This window comes from Drosophila biarmipes, chromosome 2R, assembly GCF_025231255.1.
Source record: "Drosophila biarmipes strain raj3 chromosome 2R, RU_DBia_V1.1, whole genome shotgun sequence".
Classification (NCBI taxonomy): domain Eukaryota; kingdom Metazoa; phylum Arthropoda; class Insecta; order Diptera; family Drosophilidae; genus Drosophila; species Drosophila biarmipes.
This window is the reverse complement of record NC_066615.1, coordinates 14,830,661-14,854,507: the sequence shown is the minus strand read 5'-3', so window position 1 is coordinate 14,854,507 and position 23,847 is coordinate 14,830,661. Positions and strand designations below refer to the sequence as shown.

Genomic DNA, 23,847 nt, shown 5'->3' with positions numbered 1-23,847 from the left:
ATGTTGGAGCAGGTGAGGCCCCGGCAGTTACTGTAGCCGGGGCCCACTGTTACAGTGGGTAGCTGCCATAAATCCAGGGCGCCTTGCCGAAAACTCTTAGGTGTGTGTGCGGCATAATGATAGCCGGGTGAGTTTTCGAAAGGAGTGAGTTCCAAGAAGCTCCCCTGCTGGCAACACAAATACAAAGTGGAGCTGGGGAAATGGGGATGGAAAGGGAGAGATGGTGCTATAGGGTTTATACCTACAATGGCACTAAGTTGTAAGTTTAATTACCCACATAACAGAGACATGAAAACGGGTAGCAACTCTCGTCTAATTAGAGAGACACGGTCGGTCCTCTGCAACTGACACAGTTCCTATGATATATAGAGGAGCCTGATTCCCCTTTACGATCGTTTTATTGTGCTCGGTGTCCGTGCGTGCACTATAATTGCATTCTACCACTGCCGTCCTATAAATCGTAAAAATGTTGAAAAATAATCATCATAAAAGACAAACAAGAAGCCATGCGGCACGCAAGGTGGCTCTGGCGCCTCCACCTTTAATCGCAGATATTATTTAGGTTCTGATGTCCCTTCTTGGGCTGTCGTGTCCTTCGACCGGGATACACATAAATCATTTGACTTGTTTGCCCAGCCCAGCGCGCCCTTCTCTTCATTTACTCATTAGATTTGCCTGGGTTTTTCTCGCTTTCATAACACAAAGGACATAATAATATGCTTATTTCCAGGATACACCTTTTGTGTCAACAGACCAGGACTTTTTTTCGTTTTTGCCCATCCTGCGTCAGCAGAATTTCCCTGGAAGCAACAGAGACTGGTCTCCCTCCAGGTTGATTGGTTTGGCTTGGGAATTCGGGGGTTTTTTCGACTGCTTGCCTGCTATTTTCTTAATTTTCAACACGTTTGCTTCCGCTTTCTGAGGCATTTCTTTTTTTCTGGACGACACGCCTTGGGGGCTGGACAAAGGAGTATCTATTTCGTGACAAAGGGCAACTTTAACTTTGCTCGACAACCCACTACATATAACTTTACTTTGGGCTACCTGGCAGAAAGAAGTATGCTAACGCCTTGCGGCACGCACATGTCGCCGAGTGTTAAGGACGAAGTGGAGTATCCTTAGAGCCTTTTTGCGTTTCGTATGCGCATAACTTTGCACCTCGACCAGACGCCGGCGAGGTGCGTGCGACACACATCCTACAGAGCAAAAAAAATATAAAGCATAAATGGGTTATAGCCGATTTTTATGGCCGAGTGACGCATATCGCAAAACGATTAAACAATAAAAAGGGTATTGTGTAATTTTAGGGAATAAACAGTGGCCTTCGAAAGCTTGTAGTCATCGATTCCAAATTTCTTATTTACAATATGGCATTTACTACAGGATATTTTATTATTAACCTAGATATCGTCTGTCTAAATATTTAAAATTCTACTCTTATAAATAATATTAAAACCGCAACCTCCGTTACTATTTCTACCATAATTTTAGGTGGTTCCTTTATACAGTAAATTTTTTCTTGAGTTCTGACATAAATTGAAAGGAACATATTGTATTAATTTGCTTCAGCACTTTCTCTCTCTGCTAAGCACGACTTTAAGAACTCCCTTTAAGCAATCTCCCACAGCTTCCTTTGAGTCTCCATCTTTTTCCCAGAAAAAGTGAGGATGGATGGCGGCACATTCGGAGGCATTTCTTTGACGACGCGTGGCCTAAATTGTTTCAAATTACAGGGGAAGACAGAACAAGACAGAACGGCACCTGGCCTCCTTAATCCGCAACTATGCCGTCCGTATGTCCGCCCGAATCTCCGTCGGTGTGTAGGTTTGCCGTTTCCGGCAGCTCATTTCCGTTTCACCTCAATTGGGTAAACCAGAAAAAATAAAAGCTTCTTCTATAAAACTCGTGTAGCACTAAAAAATCGTATAAAGGCAACTCCGAGGGGAGCACATGCAACGCAGCAGGTTGTGCCGTTGCTTTCAGAAGGGTGCATAAATTAGAGAGTTAGACGAGGGGGGTGGCTGGACGGGTGGTTGGGTGGTTAGCTGGGTGGGGGGCGCTGCCTTCAGGGTAATGGCAAGGTTGCAGTTGACCGTAGACAGCTGGCCGGCAGAGACAGAAGGAGAATCCACCCCCTGGGAGGAATATCGGGCAACACCTCAGCACTTATTTATGGTGGGGCATTTTAAATTCCACCCACCTTCGCTGCACACAGTGCTCCCTCCTCAGCTCTACCCCGGAACTATGGCCTCTAATTCGAAAGTGTGGCAAATTGCACAGCACAAAAAGCACCCCACCGCAAGCCCCCTCCGAAAGCCGAAGGAAATTTGGCCCAAAAATTGCACGGTAATTGTAGCCGCTAAATTTCACTTTTGCTCGGGCTTTGCGCCAAAAGGTAGAAGGCAGCAATTGAGCGGTTACAACGGCGGGGAAAAGCGAAAACAAAAAAAAAAAAGTGAATTATGCGGCAGACTGAAGTTTCCCCCTGTGGAAAATCCCCTCTCATGACAGCCTGGCCGGCAGTTTTCATTTTTAAATTGGCGGTTTTATGTGCAATTCGAAATGGCAATGTGTGCAGGGGGGTTCCCCATGTAAGTGTGTGCGTGTGTGTGTGCCGTGGCATGACTAATATTTGCACACACCCGCAAAACACACCACTACACACGAACACACGCACACTTGCAGCCACAGACAGTCTGCTTGTTGTACGCATTAGCCAAATTTTATTGCATACTCTTGTGCGCTATTGCAATTTAATGCGCCCCTTTCCACGTCCATGTCCTTTTGGCCATCTGCGCTCCGTGTGCGGTTTTTATGCTTTACGCATAATTTTTGCGTAACAATTGAAACACTCGCAATGCGAATGCATAATTTCCACGGGCTGAGTTGAGATTTATATATTGCTATTAAGCCACATTGGCCGGGCAAACAAGGCGCGTCCTCGCTTTCCCCTTATATTTCCCATTCCCCTTGTGAAAACACCTCTTCTCACCGCAAAGGGAAAGTTCATTTTTCATGGAAATGACTTTATACGATTATATTTGTGTCGGCCCTTATAAGCGAACAGTGCGTGACGGCACATTAGGACGCTTTGAATGCCAGCAGTCGATGGGTGCTCATTTATGTCTTTTTCCAACGTAAGTTCTTAGTTCTTTGGGAAAAACAAAAATAGAAAAACCGAGCATTAAAAGCGGAAAATTATAAAATTGGGAAATGCCACATAAGTCATTAGGAATTTAAAATAGTTGGGACTTTTAAATATAACTTCCGGTGTCCAAAAGTATGCACTAACTAAGGAATTGTGAGTTAATAAAACTTTGTTGCATATTTGTAGGAGCACATCAAGAACTTTAAAAGTTATTTTGAATGCCTACTTTAATTTTCAAGACTTTCAAAGTAAACTCAGAGCTGAATATATTATGAAGACTGCATCCCGTTCGTTTTAATAATTTTACTTCAATCGAAACCAATGCCTTTTGGCTCACTTTCATGTCACGTACTGTGCAAATGCATGTATGTATTTCTGAGTAAATTATATATGTACTTGCAGCGCAGTTACCATTTACACTCCAAGCCGAGTTGCGGGAAAAAAGTGAAAAGTATTTGTTTATCATAAATACTTTGTCTTTCTCCTTTCCTTTCCACTTCTGGGAGAATATACATACAAATGAAGTGAATATTTTCTCGCATTGATTTCAAATAGCGTGATTGCAGGACGCCACACAGTGCCACACACGGCGTATGCGTAATAAATATTGAATATCCATATGAAGAAGTTGTTTGGCCATAACTTTCCTTTGTCTCCCGTTTCGTGCGTGTGGGTGAGTCCTTTGTTTCAGGTTTATTATTTATTATAAATGACTGCACACACGGACAGGCCGGAGGATCCCGCTTAAACACTGTTATTGAGTACGGATACGACTCCGACTCAGAACCTTGAGCTGGGAGTATCTGCCGGGGAAGCAGGTCAATCGATTCCTTTCTCCATTCCTTTTTCTACCCCCTTTTTCTGTCTACTCTGCCACTTCGTAGGCGTTTCATTGGCAGCACAATTTTCCAACACAAACACAGTGCCAGCTGAGCATTAATTAGAAATGGTTTTTCCACCCAGTCCATTCCTCTGGGTGGCGAACTTTATCCGTCTGATTGCTTTGTTATCGGTTTCCATTGTGCGTCGATTAAATGATGTGTTAATTTTTCTACCCCCTCCGAATTCCGGAATTTATCATGCAAAAAAGCTCCGATACATCCATTTAAATCAGACAATTCCTATGCAGCACGAGTCCGAAGGGGAGGAAGGCTGCACTTAATGCAATTATTTGGCATGGCACAAACTTTTTCTGTGTCATAAAAATGGACAATAAACCAATTTAACTTTTGCAATATGCTGGTTAGCAACCCCCGGGAAACTCCGTCCCCCCAAACTTTTCCATGCCTTATGCTTTCGGTCAAAATAGTTCGGTGTCCACTCTAAAAATCCAGCCCAAAGCGGGACTTCCCCCAATTTCACGCTACTCCATATATAGAAATTCCTAGAGAAAAGGGGGCAGTCGACCAACCCACCACCACATGTGTGCCCGGGGGTCAGGCCATAACTTTAATATATTTCACTACGAATTATTTCTGACGGACACACACCATCATCCCCTCTCTCACTTAATGAATGAACATATTTCGGCTGTTCATATTGTTTCTTGACCTCCTTATATGTGTATACCCCCTTTTGTTATCCTTGTGGTTGGTGTGTCTAAATACATTCGAGCAGATAATTGAAATCGAGTGTAAATAAGTGCACCGAGAGGTGTCCGTGTGTGTACAGTGCGAGGCGGTAGTGTATGGCCGAGCACTAAGTGCCTTTCCTGAAGATCAAAGTTTGCCATTTATGTCTACTTTTAATGATTATTTATGCTTATAATATCATGGCAGGGGTTGAGTTTCGAGTGTGTTTGTAATGGCCACATCTAATGAGTGAAGGTCTGTGGGGGCTAAGATGCATTATGATTATTTTGGAAAATTATTCTGTGGTCCTGAGCCATGAATATTTGAAACAATGGCCTGAAGGCTATGAATTTAAGATGAATAGATAGATAGGTTTAAGAATTGGAAACCCACAAGAAAACTACCTATACTTAGAGAACGAGAGAGAAGAGGAAAAATACTTGATTTCAGTTTTTATTTTTGTTTAGAGAGCAAGTGTCATTGAAATCAAGTGTAAAGTGTTATTGACTAATTGAAATAGTTAGTGGTCTAACCCACCACTAAGAAAAATAAAAAATCGAGAGCAATTATGATTGATTACAATACTACTTTCTCTTAAATTTACTAGAACAAGTCTTCTTGAAATCAAGCGTAAAATTTCTTGATTTGAACTTTATTTTTGGCATTATTTTGCTTTACTGCTTTTGTTTTTATATAAAATTGAAACTGTGTTTCTTTCTTTAAACTTTAAGCCCTTAAAATGATATACTCTTCAAGCTTTGTACTATCTGATTTTAATGTTTAAAGTGTTTAATTAAAAACACACGCCAGACTACAATGGCGGCGTAATATTGTCAGGTCGGGTGTTATGGCCATCGGGCCTGCGCCATCATGTGTCAGCAGTAGCAACAGCAACAGCCGCGGGAGCAACATCGGTCACAGGAGCAACATGCGTGCTGCTGCTGCGGCTGCTTCCTGCAACAAAAGCCGCAGCGGTCATGTAAAGTTAATTAAATCAAGCGACATGTGTTTTAAATAAATTGAATAAACTCGGCATTAACATAAAATGAAATTAATTTTAATAGGCTCGCCGTAAGTTGTTAAGCCAAAACTATAAACAAGTTGCCACTGTCATTTCGAGCAATCCCAAAGAAATGTTGGAAGACCAAAGTTTTAATGCCCATCTTTTTTGTTGGTCTCATCTTTTTCGGGGGAGTTAATGTGTACAAGTATGGCATCATTATGTTAACGAATTTATGGCAAAAGCCACACATTCACTCGGAGCCAGAGAATGGGAGATGGGAAATTGGAATGGAAAACGTAAACTTTTATAATCAAATTTAGTGGCGCAGACATTTCTGGTTTAATTAATTTGTCGTCATTAACTTGAGCCCAAATGCGAGTGGCTTGGAAGCGTGAGGATGGCTGGCCGGAAAAGTCCTCGAGTGGAGGCGCATCCTTGGCTCCTCTCGCTTTGCGGTCGAGGAGCCCTAGCCTTATCCTTCGAGGTGCCAATACACACACACACATCCCGGGTCTGGCTTTTGTTTGCAACGGCAACATGAAACCGCAGCTCTTGTGGCTGTGAGTGTATTTATAACCGTATCATGGCATCCTTGTATCATTGTATCTTTGTAGCTGCGAAGGTCGTCCTCGCTACGCCCCTGCTTTTTGCATTAAGATAAATTACACACTCTGTGTGTCAAGCAAGCATTTGTACTTGCGGCCAAGCGAACTGAATTATGGCACTCCCAGTTGCAGTTACAGTTGGCTAATGAATCCTTTAGGCCAGCAAACCAGGTCAATGCGATTGTAAATTATGGCTTAGTCGGCTTTGGATTTCGCTTTGGATTTTGGCCCTTACACACAGGTAAATCTCTGCGTTCCTGCTATTTGTGGCGGAAGCTCACACACACACGCAGGTGAAAGGGAGTTGGTATTGATTTTCTTAAATTCCGCCCCCGGGCATCTTCATCCCCCACATTGCGTATACGCCCTGTTACTGCCGCATTGATTGTGCTTGCGTGTGTGCTTCTTTGTGCTGCCGATTTTGGCCAATTCTACCTTTGACATGACTTCGATTGTGTGTTGAATTTTCGGATAAACTTATGAAATGACTGGAAATACCTCCGAAAGCTGTAGTCCTCCTTTGGCGTTTGCAGCTGAAAATTGCTGCTTAATTGCTGATTTGCTGGGCTGGCTAATTTAGCTGCCCACAGCGAAAAGTACGTACTCCCACCTGCTGGTCGAACGTAAAAGTTTTCTCGTTTTCAGCAAAAAAAAAAAAAACGGAAAAGTGGGAAAAAAAGCAAGGAACACAACAGGGTGAAACAACAAACTTTTGTTGGCTGCCAGCGCTAAATGCTCGAAATTCTTTAAGTTTACGGCAGGAATGAACATTTGTGAGCAGTTTTCATTTTCCTGCTTTACAGCTACCCCGTTTTCCCGCTTTTCTTGTTTTTCCTGTTTTGGCCTTTGCGTGCGTGAGGGAAATAAGGAGCCAAGTTTTTTCGTTTTCATTTTTGGGCTCTAGCACCCCTTTTTGCGCTGTTTCTATTTACGCAATGGCCACAACTTTGGACCAAAAGCCAGGTGGATTGAGGTTTCTGGGGGTCATTCCAGCGGGGGAGCGCTAATATTCGCCATTAAACTTTTGCTTGTTTTTCTTTAATTAACAACGCAAACATCTGATATGCTATCCCGACGCTTTTCGCCTCGTACTTTCCCTTCTTTGCTCTCCTTTTTTTGTTGCTTACTTTGCCGTCTCGGGAAACCTTTATGAAGTTGAAAATATCCTTCCTTCCCCGCCTTTTTTTTGGGGTCGCCGGAAAAGTTTGAGCGCTTAAAACTCGTTTCTGTTTACATTTCTGCGGCTGGAAAATCCCTCCCCAGATTGCAGTAATTGTAAAGAGCTGGGAATCTTTTGCGTAAACCCAAATTGTTTATGTAAATAAAAATGCTAAACAAAGGCGAATTTTCACACATAATAGCCCCGTGATACTAGTCATAATTTCCAATGAGAGCATTAAAAAGTTTCGCATTATAGAAACCTTTTTTTCTGCTGGTTAAAGCGGATTACTTACTCACATTCATCCGATATGCGAAATGAGTTTTAATTATTCAGCGACAGCTCAGTAAAACGGGAATCTGTGTTGGGCTAAGCTCGGCTTTGGGTTCATAAAAAGTCCACTTGAAAACTAATTAAACACTAATAGTTGGGAGGGAAAAACGAAGATCTCGGGGTAAAATAAAACACATCTTAAGTGGCGGAAGTGAGGGTCAGTATGGGGAAAAGGAGAAAGGGAGAGGTCCTGCCATTGAACAAACAACAAAACGAAGCAAAAGTTTTAATTTCGCTCGAGCACTGGCGGAAAAGTAAAGTACAAGGAAGCACAGGCTGCTGCGCGCGAATGAGTCTATAAGTTCTGGAACCTCCCCTTGGAACCCCCTCTTTAGAACCCCCTTATCGACTTCACACAATGCGGAAGAGAAATGTCTTGCCGATGAAATAAAACAATGGCAAAACAATAGCAATGCGAACGAGTTCTGGATGCCAAATGGCCGGAGTGGAGAAAAAGCCGGGTTGAAAAAGGATAACAGACGTCGCCGACGGAAGTGGACCGAAATGGCAAATCAAGAAGAGGAGCATGGCAGGGGGGATGGAGGCGTGGGCGGCAAATCCGCTTAAAGTGAAAATTATTCCTTTTGGCCATAAGAAGGGAAACCCCCCAAAAGCACACACTCTCTCACACAATTCCATTTCGGCTTCTTGGCATTCGCGGCTGTGTAAGCTGTTGACTTATTTCCCAAACTTCGATCCTGGGCCCCTCAGCCCATTGTTGTGAATAGTTTTGTATGCCGGAGCTTAGCTGGCCGGGAATTCGAGGCCGAACAAAGTGGGCGAAACGTTTAAGCCATTCTATTTGTATTTCGCATTTTCCCATGCAGCGGCACTAAAAAAAAGCATCTCATTTGGAGGGCTTGGCATGAAGTTTTTAAAGATATATTCCCTTTTTGAAGGACAGTATTTTCAAGAAGTATAACCCACAGGTCAAGGCTAAAGTATTTTATATACAAATTGAAATTTCAAATGATATTTTCTACGACTACTCGAAAATTTCCAAGAAAAAAGCAACAGGAAAATAAAACAATGTTTGGCATGAGGATGAAAGGCCGACTATCGGTTTCTAAGAAAAGTATCTTCTTATAAATAAAATATTCAAACAAAATGCTTTGAGGAAAGGTAATTCATTTAAAGATATTTTCTACACCACTTAAAAATTAAAACAAGTAAAATAATATTGGTGTTAGCATAAAAAGCTTGCCATGGGTATTCCAAGATAAAGAACTTCTTAAAAGTTATTCAAAATATTTATTGTAATTTGGGTTCTTTGAGATAACAACAATCCAGCTATTCTCAGAAATAGTCAGTGTTTAAATGTCCAAAAAAGCCAAGGGACTAGCAAAAAAATGCCAACAAGTTCTCAGTGCAGTGCCTAAGCAAACTGAATTTAGTTGGTATATAAACCCTCCCTAATCCGGCAGCAAATTAGTCGGGGCTCCTTGGGCACTCACTTACCTTGACTGCGACTGCGAGGGCGACTGCGAAACGGGATGAAGTGCTCAAAGTCTGACTAACTGGAGGGACTTACCTTTGTGGTGGCGCAGATGGTGGCCAGCTGTCGAGCCCGTGCAGCAGGGCGGCTCGTAATATAAATTCCAGGTGTTCTCATAATCCGCCCGGGCGTACTCCACGTGGATGACCAGGATGGCGACCAGCACGAGGAGCAGAGCCCTGAGGCTGCAGAGCCTGTGGTTCCCCGTGGCACACATGCTGCCTGAATTGGCGATAAAGTATTTTCTTATTTCACTGACTAGTTTCAGTCACTTTTGCAGTTCACTAAGTTCACTGATTGAGCAATCTTTTGGCTGGCATTGAGCGATCTTTATTTCTCTCTCTGCGGACGATCAGCGATCTTCCCGTCACACACACATGTTCCTTGGCTTCCGTTTCCGTTATCGCCTGCGACGCACTCGTTGCTGTTGCCGTTTCCGTTTCCGCTCTCCCTCTTCACTGTGGCGCGCACTTCGCGAGCACCAGACACGAACTGAGGGCTTTCGGCACGAGGAAGTGTGTTAAATAAACACACTCGTTTGGACCCCCTTCGGCAGGGTTCGGGAAAACCTTAAAAGAGCGGAAAAAGGCGAGAGAGCGTTTATTAGTTGGGAAAACTTGCGCCGGCGCAGGGGAGAATGTCCCTCGCGCTAGATGAGTGGATTTCCCAGTAATGTTTGTGTTTATGCCAAGTGTATTGAACTCATTTGCAACGGCCAGAATGTGCAACGTGCAACGGAGTCTGCAGCGGCCGCGTTTTCAAGGGTAAATGCAGCAGACACTTACCAGCTGAAGTGCATTCAGCAGCCCAGCCACCCACCACCCACATTCAAACTCCCGGAAAAACCGGACAGCCCAAAGCGAGAGCAGACGGCTAGACGAGTGAAGGGTTTAAGGATGGAAGTGGAGATGGAGATGGTGCCGGGGAGTGGAGTCCCCAATATAGTATGCCTGAGAATCGGGGCTTTGAGCCTAGCAGACGCCTGCACTTAAAGTACGCTCCTGCATTATTATTTATGCATATGAATGTGCGCAGTTGTGTGTGTCTGGGAAATTCTCCGCTTTTTTTCCCAATGCTCCGCATCGCGCAGCGTCGCGTGTTTCAATTTGCAATGCAACATTGTATGCTGCAAAAAGTTCTCTAAAGCCAGACATAAGTCACTCAGACAGGCCCTCAGGGGGCGGGGATAGGGCCCAAATAGGGGGAGGGGCCCGACGGCCAGACAGAGTCGAGCCCAAAGACAATTAGGCATTGTGTGAGTGTGCGGTAACCTTCAGACAGTCGGCTCTTTCGAATGTCTTGCAGCTTACTTTTGCCGTCCCAGCCTGGATGTTTGACTTCGGAACTCTGGCCGGGAACATAAATAGGAGTTGGAAGCCAGATGTCTGGTCAGTTCGGGGAAAGTTTTCAGGAATTTTCGGAGACCTTTGTTTGACAGGTTAGTCCAGCTGCACTGTGGCAGAAGTGCGGTTTATAGAAGAGCAAATATTGAAGTTACTTTTATAAGCCTTACTTTATTCACTTAGCTACTGGGGCCTCGTTATTTTTATCTTTATCAACAAAGTTATACAGGAAAAACTCTTTTTAATTTTTTAATTTAGATATAAAATAAAGATCAAAAGAAGATTGAAATGCTTTCTTTTACACAAAAGTACTAACTTACATTAAGTAGAGTCGCTAAAGATATAGGAAGCCATAAACTTACTGTAAAGTACTCCAATAGTTATATTAAAATATTATTTAAAAAATGATTTCCTAACTATCAAACTATAACAAAAATTTTAAAACAATTGAATGTTTTATGTTATAAAAATATTCTTTAAAAACAGATGATTTTCCCAAACAAAAACACATACAAAATTGAGTTGAAATTAAGTGGAAATATTAATTCTAACTATTCAGAATGTGGTATTTTTAAGACCATTTTCTGTTCGTGAGTCTCCTTTTAAATGGGTTGCAGAAAAACTGACCATTGTCTATTGTACTTTTCCCCTAACCTCTTTTTTTCCATCGTGTCCTGAATATTTATCCCCCTTGCCATATGGCTTCAATGCAGCCATCAAAGAAGCGGGCCAAGAAGCCGGCACCCACACACCTGTCGCGGCCAAAGAACGAGCTCCACAATTGCCTTATAAATGCCCCCAAACTTCGCCTAAGCCCAACGAAAAACTTTGATTAATGTGCGCTTAAAGAGGAGCCAAATACGTGGAAAAACCTCAGGGGAAGTGCAGGGGAAGCGGGCGGAGCTCAGGAAAGAAGGGCGGGCAGGAAAAACAACGACAAAAGTTTTCATAACTTAAAGCCAGAAAAAAAGGGGAGGAGAAGAAGCAGGTCTAAACGGCGTGCAGCCAGCGGCTTCTTAGCCAAAGCGCAGTACAAAAACTTGTGCAATCAAGACGGGTTATGGGGGGGCAGTGGTGGCTGAAGGGGGTTTAAGGACCAAGGACTGCAAAAGGTTCAAGGCGCCGCACAACAATGTCAGGGACCCGCTGGCAGGACGAAGGAATCACAGCGCGAAAGCGTTAAAAAAGCGAATTGTAAAACAAGCAGCAAACAAACGAGCAACATTCGCTCAGGGCTGGTACATCGCCCACCCCTGCGCCCATTTGCCCGCCCATGGGCCACCCCTACTTTTTTACCCCCCACACACAAAGTAGCCACACGATCCCAAACAGCCCCCCTCTTAAAGTTGGCTAATAGAAAATGTAATTCGATGCATTTAATGCTGGCAACGGTTGCTGAATGGAAATCAGTCTATGGCAACCGGGTTCGGGGAAATACCCCAAGTTACCTCTCCCCACAGAAAGCATTTTCCCGATGAAAATTGACAGGGCCTGTCTTTGTCTATTTTTATGAGCTAGCATTGCATCCCGGCGAGGTCCTGGGCACTCGTCCTTGTTTGAGTTGCTTACCTAATCCCTGCAAACAAGTTAAAAACGCTGTAAAACAAACAACAGTACAAAGTGGGTGGTGCATACTTTTTCGGGGGTTCCGAACGGAATGGGGTTTACAGTCGAAGTTCCCTAACTCGAATTCGTCGCAACTCTTGTGAAATTGTGTGGCAATCGCGTTTAATAGCCAAACTTCACAGACTTTTCCTAGAGAACATTAAGTCTTTGAAATAAGCTCTAATTTGGAACGAAAGTCGAAATGGAATAGTCAAAGATGTGGCGGGAAATGTTGAGCTAAGAACTTTTCAAGACTTTAAGTATATAGTAAAAGGTATGATATGTATAATAATTTATTATCCAAAGGATCTTTAAAAAGAAATTATATAAGGTTTAGTAATATTTTTATGCTCGTACCACAATATATTCCCACAAATCATAGTGATTATAGAGTTTCGGAAAGAAAATATGTCTAAGGGATGTAAGACACATTTTCTTTCCGAAACGCAAAACCCCTTCAAAGTGGAATCATTTCAGTACATAAAAATAAACATATTCGTGTGACATCTGGCGGTTCGAGTTATTGAAGTTGGCCTGTTCGAAGTTTTGGGAGTGGGTGGAAACGAAGCGATTTTGACTGACATCGAGTGCCATGAGAAATACAAACAATCAAGCCGGGCAGACAGTTGCATTCCCTCAGCGAGCCAACAGCACCACCCCTCGCCCACTGATTCCACCCCTGCAGTAACTTTTGCAACGCCAACTCCCACCCTTGGGTAACCTCAGCAACCTGCGGAGCGTGCCGCAGCAATGAAAACGAAGCGACAGCAATGCTAATAGAAATTAAGCGAAAGTTTGGCCAGGGCAGGGGGTTTTCCCAGCCACCTAACCACCCAACCAACCATCTACCCACCCACTGCAAACACCTGCACCACCCTGCTGAAGGTCGCCCTTGCAACGCTTGCTTTCATTTCGTTTAGCCGCCTTTTATTTGCGACTATTTACATTTGCTTTTATTAATCATAAAAAAGCGGAGCGACGGCAGGAGCGAGAGGAATATTTTGCCGAAATTGCCAAAAACGCCTGCTCGCCACCCCATTTTGCCCACTTTCTATGGCCACTCCCGGATCTCTCCTGATTCTGGCTTAGTATCCTGGCCTGTGCCTGCGCTGCACGAAAGTGCAATTTGATTTTAATGGCGGCAAAATGTTGAATTCTAGTCGCATAGCCAGACAGAAGGATAGCCCCTGGTGCCCCGATCCACCGCCGTATCCCCATGGCTGTTGCTTCCTGCCTGCAATCAGGAGCCATTTGTGTTTGTCGTTGATCCTCCTGGTGCAAGGCTCACGCACGTGCACTGAGAAAAACCGTATGAGGTGTGAGAAAGGCCTTCAGCTAAATATACAAGAACTAGAAGAACTAAGCTATAACTAAAACTTAACCAGATGTTGAAATGGGTTTGATTATTCAATTTTTTGAATGGATCAAAAGGTTTTTTATCTGGAATAATACTCTTAAAAGAGTTTTTTTATAATATAAGTAATTATGTAGTAGTATAAAGTGAATTTATCTTTAATATTTAATTTAAATATTATTTGTAAAAATTCATAAGAAAGAATTGAGAATTGAAATAATTAAAAGAGAGGACGAGTTTCTTTTTATAAAAGGAATGCAACATATAAATCGACTAAGTGTCCTTTCAAATTAAAAAAAATAAGCGCTTGAGTTAGTGAAATTTTTTACAAAAATGATTTATTTATGAATCTATTTGTATTTAATAATAATATTATATTTAATCTTAAATCAAAATGTAAAATATCACTAAATTAAGTCCAATAATACGTAGTCGAAGGCCTCGCAGCTAGAACTACTACCCCCTATGTTAGTTTTAGTTTTAAAAACTTTACTATCATCTTTAATAAATAAATAAATAATAATATTATGTCTTATAAATAAAATATTTTATTCGAATTCCATAAATTTACTAATGATAGGCCTTAACTAGCCTTATTGGAATTATAGATTATTAATTAAAAATTTAAAGTTCTGAGGTCTTTCAAAGTGTTAAGTGGCAACTGCACCCATTTCTCTTCGGACTAGATTTTTTCTAAGTGCCTTGCAAACTATTCTTTCCAGTGTAGACACACACACGGACACTTCCCCATGGAGTGTCGTCTGCCTGGTTCCGTTTTGCATTTTGATTGTTTTTTATGAGCCAGTGTGAGTGCGGGTGTGGGGATGAGTGTGTCGCACGGAGTACGTGCGTGCATTTGTTTGTTTGTTTGTTTGCGCTGAATGTTTGGTCGAGAGCTGAGGCAAACAACCGCTCGTCACTGTCATTAACGTCATTGTGGCTCCGGTCAGGAGCAGCCTGTGCCACGCCCCTCCCACCGAGCCGCCCACTCCGCCTGGTGAACGCCGAGCGCGTCTAACAGTTTAAATTATTCAAACCACATTCTTCCACCGACTGTGCTGCTCTTCCCCTAATTACAGTTGACCAAGGCCTAGTTCAAGGTGGAGTTCGAGGAGCGAGAGCCATGAAAACTATCAATTATTCATTTATTTTCATTTAATCGACTGAAATTTCTGGCGACGCACGTCGACACACGCACAAATGCCATTTGCATTTTGTCGTTCTTTTATTTCGAGACACGCCTTCAAAGGAAATTTATTGCCAAAGCATTGACCTTTGGTTAGGGGTATAAATAAATTAGAAAAGGTGTATTTTTATAACTCTTTCTTAGGAAAAACTAGTTTTCTTAAGCACACATTTTTTTATTTTTCTCTAAAGCAATTATTTTAAATTATGGAATAACCCTAGAAGTAAGGTAGCAAGTCACCCAAAATGTTTAAAAATAATCTTAATATTTAACTAATTTTTTTTAAAACCTTGATTTTACTATTAACATTTTTTTTTATTCACATAGGTGAAGCTTCAAATGAAATGTGACTTTTATCGAATCACATTTAAAAAAATTAATATTGTATCATAATTTCCAATATTTTTAGGGCTGATTCTAGGTTTTTGTGCCACCGTCCGAGGAAAAGTATGAAGAGTGAGGTGTTGGAGTGGGCCTTCCGCTTTTGTTTGCTGATGCTTGCAGAAAGTCAAGTCGGGGTTGGACCTGCCTGCCTGTTGGTGGCTCCTTGATAAGGGTTTCCCTGCGGCACGCACATTCACCCACCTCCCACCGCCCACAGCTCAACCACCCGTCCGAGCACCACCCCCACCCCGCGCAATGCAATGCTGTGTGCATGGACTTAACCCTAGTTTATTTGTTAATGGTTTATTTATTAATTCCTGCGGATTATCACATCAGACAGACATTGCCAATGGCAACGAGATAAGGCACGAATGGACAACGGAAATCCATATGCCATTTAGTCGCAAGCGGAGGGTGAAAATGGCGGCGGAAAATCGACCTTATCGGGCTGTAGCTAATTCACGCCCCCCCTTCTGAGTCTTGAGCAAATTGCAAATTTGTGTTGAAGACTCAAACTCGTGTATTAATAATGGATAAGGCGCAGATTTGGCTGGCTGAATAGTTTCCCACATACACTATATCCGCTTAAAAGTGCCAGAAACATGCGTAGACAATTTCCTTGGGCGCGGAGCGAGTGGGTGGGCCGGAAATTTGAAAATTTTCAGCCAACTTCGAAAGGGAAAACTGCAAGGGGATTTTCCAGCAGTGCGTTTGACAGGCTGTGAGTGTTCAGGCGTGTGTGAACTTCCGCACATGCACACAAACGTAGGGGAGCGCTCATTCAAGAAGAAACAAATTTCCCAAAAACCCATACGTACACGTATACGGCAAATTCTGAGCAATTAGTAAATAAAATATTTCAACTAAAATTTTACCAACCCCGAAATACACAAAAGGGCAGGCAAAATGGGACTGAAAATTGAGCAAGATTCGAGTTTGGGAGTCGGGGCGGGGGCAGGCGTAGCCGAAAAACCTTTTAAAGTATTCAATAACATGAAAATGCCAACCCTGCTCCACAAATAACCCCCGCCCGCTTTTATTTTAACCTGATGGACGTGACAACAAATTGAATTTCTCACGCCTTCAGATTCGGTTGCTACAATTTTTGTCGTTATTTTTAAACTCGATATGAACGCAGACCAATTTCCCCCCTCGATGTGCCTCTTAAAAGCATATAAATGTCATCAAGTTCATTTTCAGCGAAAGGTTATCGCAGGAATGTCATAAAATGAAGAGATACCCTAGAACTCCTTTCCAGCGAGCGCATCGAATTTCCACGACTCCGTGTTTAATCTCGAAATGGTTGGAATTTTGATTATTTAAACTCGGTCCCCGGCCATAATCATCGAAATAAAGCCACTTAGCCTTTGCCCCTTTCCCCAGGCCATAGAAAAACAAAATTGAATGTCAAATTCATACTCGAGTTCAAATTCAAATTTAAATTCAGACTGGGTCTGACATTGAAATTTGCATATGCCATGACGGTTTGTTTGCTCTTTGTTTCTGTTTTCCCCCAATCCCTGACCCACTCCCCAAAGATATTTTCGGGGGGCGGCGGTGGAAAAGCGTGGCCGCCTTTGAAGTGTGCCAGCGTGGCGCTTAGCTGCTGATAATCCTTTCTAAATAAATTTGTTGGCACAAATCGTTATGCCAGCCCACACAGGGGGTCTTAAAAACGCACCTTTTCAGCTCTTATTTTCTGCAACCCCCTTTCATATCAGCACTGCGTTTTGTAGCTTCCCTTTACTCTTTTTCAGTGTTTTGCTAAGCATGTTAATACACAGGAAATTAAACACTTATGCGGAAGTCATTGAAAAGGTGACTCACACACATATGCACTGGGAAAAAATGTCTGCCATTGGAGATTTGAATATTTATATTAGGTCTTTTGGACTTCTGTTAAACTTTGTTTTTCTTCCTTCTAAATAACTCGCCGTTTTCTTGTATTCTTAGGGGTTATTAAGGGAATGCTATCAAAAATATCAAAGTGATAAATATTAGATACTCTTGTTCTGAAGAATTCGCGGACTCATTTTATTAATGAATTCGTGTAGTTTTTAAAATAGTACCAACCCATATTGTTTATTAATGAATAAAAGAATTCCCTGTGTCTTATTGTAGATTAATTTATTCACTAGATTCTAAAGATTTCGCGGTCTCGAGCAAATTACTTTGTCAAATAAAATTGTTCGGGATTTTAAAGGTAAGCCGCTTACATTTGAAATGCTTATGTTTTCGTGTATTTTTTCTCCCTGTAACCATACATATTGCTCCCCGGGAATTAAATGGAATTTGAAAAGCGTCTGAGCATTCAATTATGCACAGGACAATGGGGCAATTGCGGCCAAGGTATTGTGGCATCGGCCCTATGACGGCAAGTACAACTACAGCCCCGATGTTAATGATGATCACAATGATGTAATGATGATGTGGATGATGCCTGGCCTGATGTACATGCAGCACCCTTAATAGACATCCCCAAACACATTAACACACAGCCGGCAGAGCCGGAGAGTCGGGAAACCGGGAAAAACAAAAACCCACAAAGCTGGAGCATGAAGAAAATTTCATTTAGTTTGCACTAACACGCTGTCAACAAAGGGGCGGGGAAAATGGGGGGCGGGGCCGGCTGTGTTTTCCCCTGCCGGCGAACTTAAGCGATTTTGCATTTCATTACGGCTTCCTTTTTTCTGCGGCAAGCTGTCTCTCTCCCTCCGTTCGCAGCAGACAAAAACTGAGGATAAACACAAATACATAATCCAGGAGGGCACACAAAAAGGGTTAACCCCGTCCGCCTTTGGGAGACTAACCCCCCGCCCGAAAAACAACCAAATCCCATAGCCACTATCCGTTCTTCTTCAGCCAAATCTGTTTTGTTGGTAACGGCTTGAGTTACTTAAATACTTTGTGCGGCGCATTCGAGCGCAAAATGAGGCACGGATTGACCCCCACAGGATTGTGTTATAAGATAATTGCTTAAAAGGATAGAGTCCTTTGGGAAGTGAGCCCCCGAACCAGTCTCCCCAGTCAGCCAGCCCCATAAAGCTGGACAGGCAGCGTATATACCGAGAGAACCACTGATTCCCTGCGAAGTAAACTTTCATTAAATCGTAAATTGCCATAATTCAACGATTTACATTAACCGCTCTTTAAAATCAGGGATCAGAACGGGCTGAAGTGGAGCGCAGAGCGACAGGCAGACATCGATTAAATTGCGCAACAGAATGAAGCAATAAACATTTAGAGGGCTCAGGACACAGGACTCGGGACTCGGGACCCAGGACCCAGGACGATGTGAGCTCGAGCCAGAATCAAAGCCAGAGCACACGACAAAAGCAGAAAAATTATCGTAGTAGTGTGTGCCACTCACTGAAGTACACAGCGCGAAAAACTAGGTGTTCCAAATAAAATTTGATTTAAATATAGTGCTTGGGAAGTGCTTAGATAATGCTGAAATTTGTCTGAATATAATGGCCTCAAAGGAATTTCCAACTATTTTTTACTGGATAATTTACCTGAGTTTCATTGAATAACAATATTTTATCCAATATTTAAGTTGGTTATTAGATTTTTTGATTTTAACTGTAATTTATAATTAATTATTCAAATGAAGAGTATCTATCTTTATTCAGAAGTAACCATTTTCCTCTAATAATATAATATGTAAGCTGGCAGTGAATAAAAATGCGATAATCATGTCAAAAGATATTTAAGATTTTCTAAGATACTTTTTCAAACGTATTTTTTAATTTTCCTCAATTTCTTCTCTTGAATATCTTCCCGAAATCCTTTTTTCCAGTGCCCTGTTTGTGTGAATATTTGCCAGTGGGTTAAACGTGTGCACATCGACGTCCGCATCAAATGGCCAAGCGACGTTTAGCAGTCGATAAAGTCATTCAGTGCAGCACGTGAATGCCGGCTAAGTTATGCCCGAGTGTGAGTGCGTGTGTGTTGGCCCTGTGCCGTCGTTTTGGCCCCTCATTTTCCGCTTTTGTGATAAAGTAATCAGCTGATGCCGCCGGCCAGGGTCCAAAGTCCAGGCACCGATAGATGGCTATCGATGGATGCTGGGCTATGGATGTCAACCGGGGCCACGACACTGACCGACGGTAACCGCAAAATGTTCATTGATTATTTGCAACACACACTGCCGCACACTGTGGCACTTTTTGCGGCTGGATATTTACGAAAATTGTATGCAAACTTTTAGAATTTATTTACCAAACAAACAGCAGGGACAAAAAGTGTGTGTAAAATAAATCAAACCAGAGCCGGTCATGCCGAATTGGCCGAAAACAAAACCGAATTTGGCAAATACCAAATCAAAATAGTTCGGCCAAAACAAATAGGGACATCAAAAGAGGCTAGACGGCATTGCATTTCGGCCATGGCCAATAAAGCAAATGCGAGCATTCGTCGCTCACTAAAAATTAACAACGGCGACGACACGTTTCGGCCAGAAAGGGAAAAAAGCAGCCAGGAAAAAGGGGAAAATTCGGGGAAAAAGAGGGAAAGCAAGAGGCATAAAGCAAAAGGCAGACGACTGACAGACGGCCAAATGGAATAAGAAATGGCAATGAAAATAATAAAAGTCCTGAATGAAAGAACAGCGGGAAAAAAGGATGGAGCGGGAAAACGGTGTGGCCATGAATGAAAATCGGAAAATGCTAAGCAAACATACAGACACTCGCAAAAAAGGCATGAGAACAGGTTGTGCACTGAAATAAAAACGCAACAATGCGCAATCATCATTATCGTTAAAAGAGGCGCTTACAGAACTAGACAAATTGCCACTTTGGAGGACCTGGACCAGGCCAAAAGCCAAAAGGCTCAGAGTGGCAATGGCCATGGCAGCGGCAACGGCAACGGCAACAGCAACACTTGCAGATGCCACAACAGCAACATCAAGAGCGACGGCAGCAACAACTGCGGAAGTTGGCGGCCAAGCCAGCGTCTATAATGACCTCTGGGCAAATGGGCCAACACGCACACTCACACACACACACTCGCACTCGACACACTCCGACACCGACCCCGCATAAAACCAAAATGGCGCACATTAGAGACCCTCGGCGCTCAGAAGTATGCTACGCTTGGCCATTTCAGGCTATGTTGGCTAACCGAAAACGACCAAAGAGCCAAAGGGCCAAAGAGCAACAAGCCAGCTAGCAAAAAAAGGAAGGCTGGGGCAGCACGAAAAAAATAACACTCATAATCAACTGCCCCCGCCGACGGAACAATGAATAGAATCAAACATGGAAACGAACCCAAACAGAGGCAAGTTCAAGGTTCATCTACTCTCATTGCTGGCTTTTGTTTAGCCCTCATAGAGAACAGCAAAGGCCAGCACTTTTTTGGCCTTAATTATAGACACGCACACGAGCCAAACCAGTCACAAACATGAAGCGCACAATTATGTTGGGCTCTGCCCAGCAGCAACAGTCGAGCGCAGCAGAAACATGAGCCTCAAATCCGCCGTAATCCACCGAAAGAAATTTAAAATGTATAAATTTAAATACTTTTTTTAAAGCTCCAAAGTCTTTGTTGCCCAGCCAAAAGTTAAGAATCACCTCCCAAAAGGTAAAGAAGATTTTTATTTAAAGTTAGGTTATTTTTATGCCTTTTTTTTTGGGGTATAAGGAAATAAATACATTTTCAATTAGAATAAGAAAAAAAATGTTAACTACAAAAAAAAGTTAAAAATATATTTACTGTATCTGATAAGTTTCTGTTATTTAAATAATTTGAATCTGCTGTTAATCTAGAGTCAATACTTATAAAATTAATAATATTTAAAGTGGTTTTCTAGGTACTTATACATTTTAAAAGTTATGATATGCATAGTAATTTGTGGCTGATAACAAAGCCATATAATAAGTGTATATTTTGCAGAAGCATTTTTAAATAAAACCCTCTTTTTAAGCTTCTCCTTACAATGAATATTGATATTTCCACAATTACAAGTTGCTGAGCTAAGAGGATTATTTTTTCATAGAAACCCGAAACGAACCCTTTTTCCACCTCCATTTTTTTCGCCTTGCATGGCACCACAAACTTTTTTGCCTGTATGGCTGCCTGGTAATTTGCAGGCACCTAAATGCTTGCCAAGAGCTCTCATTAATAGGGGGTCTTGAGCACCCCACTCACCCTTCCACCCCCCTCAGAAGCTCTGATTGCTGCTGCCTCTGTGCTGCTACATGCAATGGCGACAGCAATTATTGTTACAATTAAAAAACCATTAGGCGTAATTTGGTTACCTCTGTGGCTCCTTTTACTCGGCCATGTTCGGGCATTTCGGTTTGTATTTGTTTGATTGGACCGCACGACACTTCCGCTGGGAAGGCGCCGGAAAACGCAATGAAAACATTAATTTGCCGCCTAAGAATCAATAAGTGAAATAAAAGTGCGCAAAGAGGGCCGGGAATAACTGATCCCTCGGCTTGGTATTTGCCCCCGATTTCAAATATTCATGGTAATAACGCAGAAATTGCTTAATTCCATTTAATAAGCTGAAAATGTCTCTCTCCGCCGGGCTGCCTGCAATTGATTGTGTACACACGGTGTGTAATTTACTGGCATTTCCTTGGAGAATGTGAGCAACTTTGAAGTTAACTATTTATGAAATTGAACTTTGGCCCCCATTAGCGCATAATTTCCTCGGTCCTGGGACCAAAGGAAACTTCCAAACGATTGCTGAAAGCGTTTTTTCCCGTTTTCTCTTTCTTTTCCGATTTTCTTTAGGCCTTATTTGTCTTTGGTAACACACATGCAACATGCCACACGGCCCAAAATGGCCGCAATGTGATGGGCCTAGGCTGCCATTGATTGGCAGCCGTCTCACATGGCACCCCTCCCAAAAAAGCCACTTCCCAATCCCCTAATCCAGAAGACCATGCCCCCTTTTATGCCACCAGCTGAGTGTCAAAGGCGCTTAAACGCTTTGAGCATGCCGGCCCCTACGTCTCCTTCCCTTCCCTTTTTTTGCCAGGTTTTTTGCCCATTTTTTTCGGCCCTGGCCAATCTTCTCAGGTTCTTTTGTACGGCGCGAAACGGGCTAAAAACGCTTTCTGAGCCTTTGCATTTAATACTCTTACGGGCTGCGGCGAAATTCCAACGCTTTTTGTAGCGGCCTTTGTAAAATAATTAAGGTCCAGCATATTAGGGATAATTGGGGATCTTTTTGTTTAACTTTGACCACAAAACCATAATACCTTTGGTATATAGTTTTGAAGGCAAGGAATATACTATGATTCAGTGTTTCCCTTTCTTTTTGAAATTCTTTCTTAAAATAACCTTTTACATAAAATAATGTATATTAACAATAATTTATCTGAGAAATTGTATTTCTAACCTGATTTAATAGGATAAAAAGTATAGACTGAAATTAGCATTAAGTTTTGTCGTTATTTTGATGAAATTATAAAAAAAAAAAATCGTATCTTAAAAAAAGAGGGAAATTACGATATAAATATTCGAAAGTGCTGATTATGCCAAATATAGAAATACGATTTAATAAACATATTGAAATGGTTGGTAGAATTGAAATAAGAAGTCTATATAGACTAAAAACATTATAATGCATCAAGAAATTACAAAATAACCAATATCCCAGCTAAATAAAGTGCTGACAAAGCCGAAAGCCACAGACCATTCATGAAACCAGCTGAGTATAATGACTTTTTGCTTACTTTCAGCTCACTTGCACATAGGAAAATATAAGGGCATTTAAGCCGCGACTGCCTGCACTTTTCTTTGACTTCTGGTGCGGTTCTGCGCTTATAATCACCAAAAAACAGACGGAGGGTCGGAGTGCTTTTGAAGTTCTTTCTGTTCGCATTGTTGTTGCTCTCGGGCGGCTAGGGGGGTATGCAGAGGCGTCGAAGGGGGGCTTGCCGGCGGTGGAGGTGGGGCAAGGGCATGCGAAACAACCTCGACATGCGATGCAATCGCCAGCGCTTTTTTCGACCAGCTTTTGTGTCTTGGTGGCGTTTTTCCTCTTCTTTTTCGGTGCCGCAAGTCGCGAATTGCAACCAGGTGGCTACTGTTTCGGCCAAGATATTGCACACTTTACTCGGAACACAAAAAAGCGAGAGAATTCCGCTTAGAGCTCTTCTAAGTGGCAATAACAATTTGACCGCTTGCATTCGCGATTTATGCGATGAATGGGCCAACTGGGGGGCACTGCAAATGCAAATGGCAACCGAGCGGAGCCCGAAAATAACTCCTTTGTCTCGTTTCGTATCTTTTTTCTTCCAGATCAGAGTCTTTGAGTTTTAAAGCCGGGAGAGAGAACGGGTTGCAAACAAGTTGGCCTCAACTGGTCAGCGAGGGTAATGCAAAGTGAAACACGCTTGGCAGGTAGCGCTCAGGTGGGATTCTGATTGGATTCGGATGGGAGAACGTTGCACAGTCTTGGGGCATCGAGATTTGTATATTCACCTCACTGGAACTGTGCTCCCCTGATGAGATATGGCTGTTATGGCACTTGTAGCACTTGTATCTCTGAAGTTTAGGTTTATACTTGTAGGTTCTTTCAACCTGTTTGTTTCTTGTTCACTGCTCACAGTTTTCGAGTTTCACGAGTTTTCAGCTGGGCTTTCGACTGCGCTTTTCCGCTTTCCACTTTCCCGCTCAACATCCGCACTTGAGAACCGTTCGAGT

The 23,847-nt window shown here is 42.5% G+C and overlaps 1 protein-coding gene across 4 annotated transcripts in view; it reads right to left on the bottom strand.

The window, feature by feature from the left end:
- LOC108036488 (semaphorin-2A) overlaps positions 1-23,847 on the bottom strand; it is a 59,713-nt gene extending 35,866 nt beyond the window's left edge. For all 4 annotated transcript variants that reach the window (XR_001768842.3, XM_017112679.3, XM_050888309.1 and 1 more), the window contains exons 1-2: positions 23,626-23,847; positions 9,351-9,883 (exon numbers count right to left, since the gene is read on the bottom strand). Coding sequence is in view for 3 of the 4 variants with exons in the window: in XM_017112679.3 (XP_016968168.1) it covers positions 9,351-9,531 (181 nt within the window). In the remaining variant the exon portion in view is untranslated. The remainder of the gene's footprint in view (positions 1-9,350; positions 9,884-23,625) is intronic.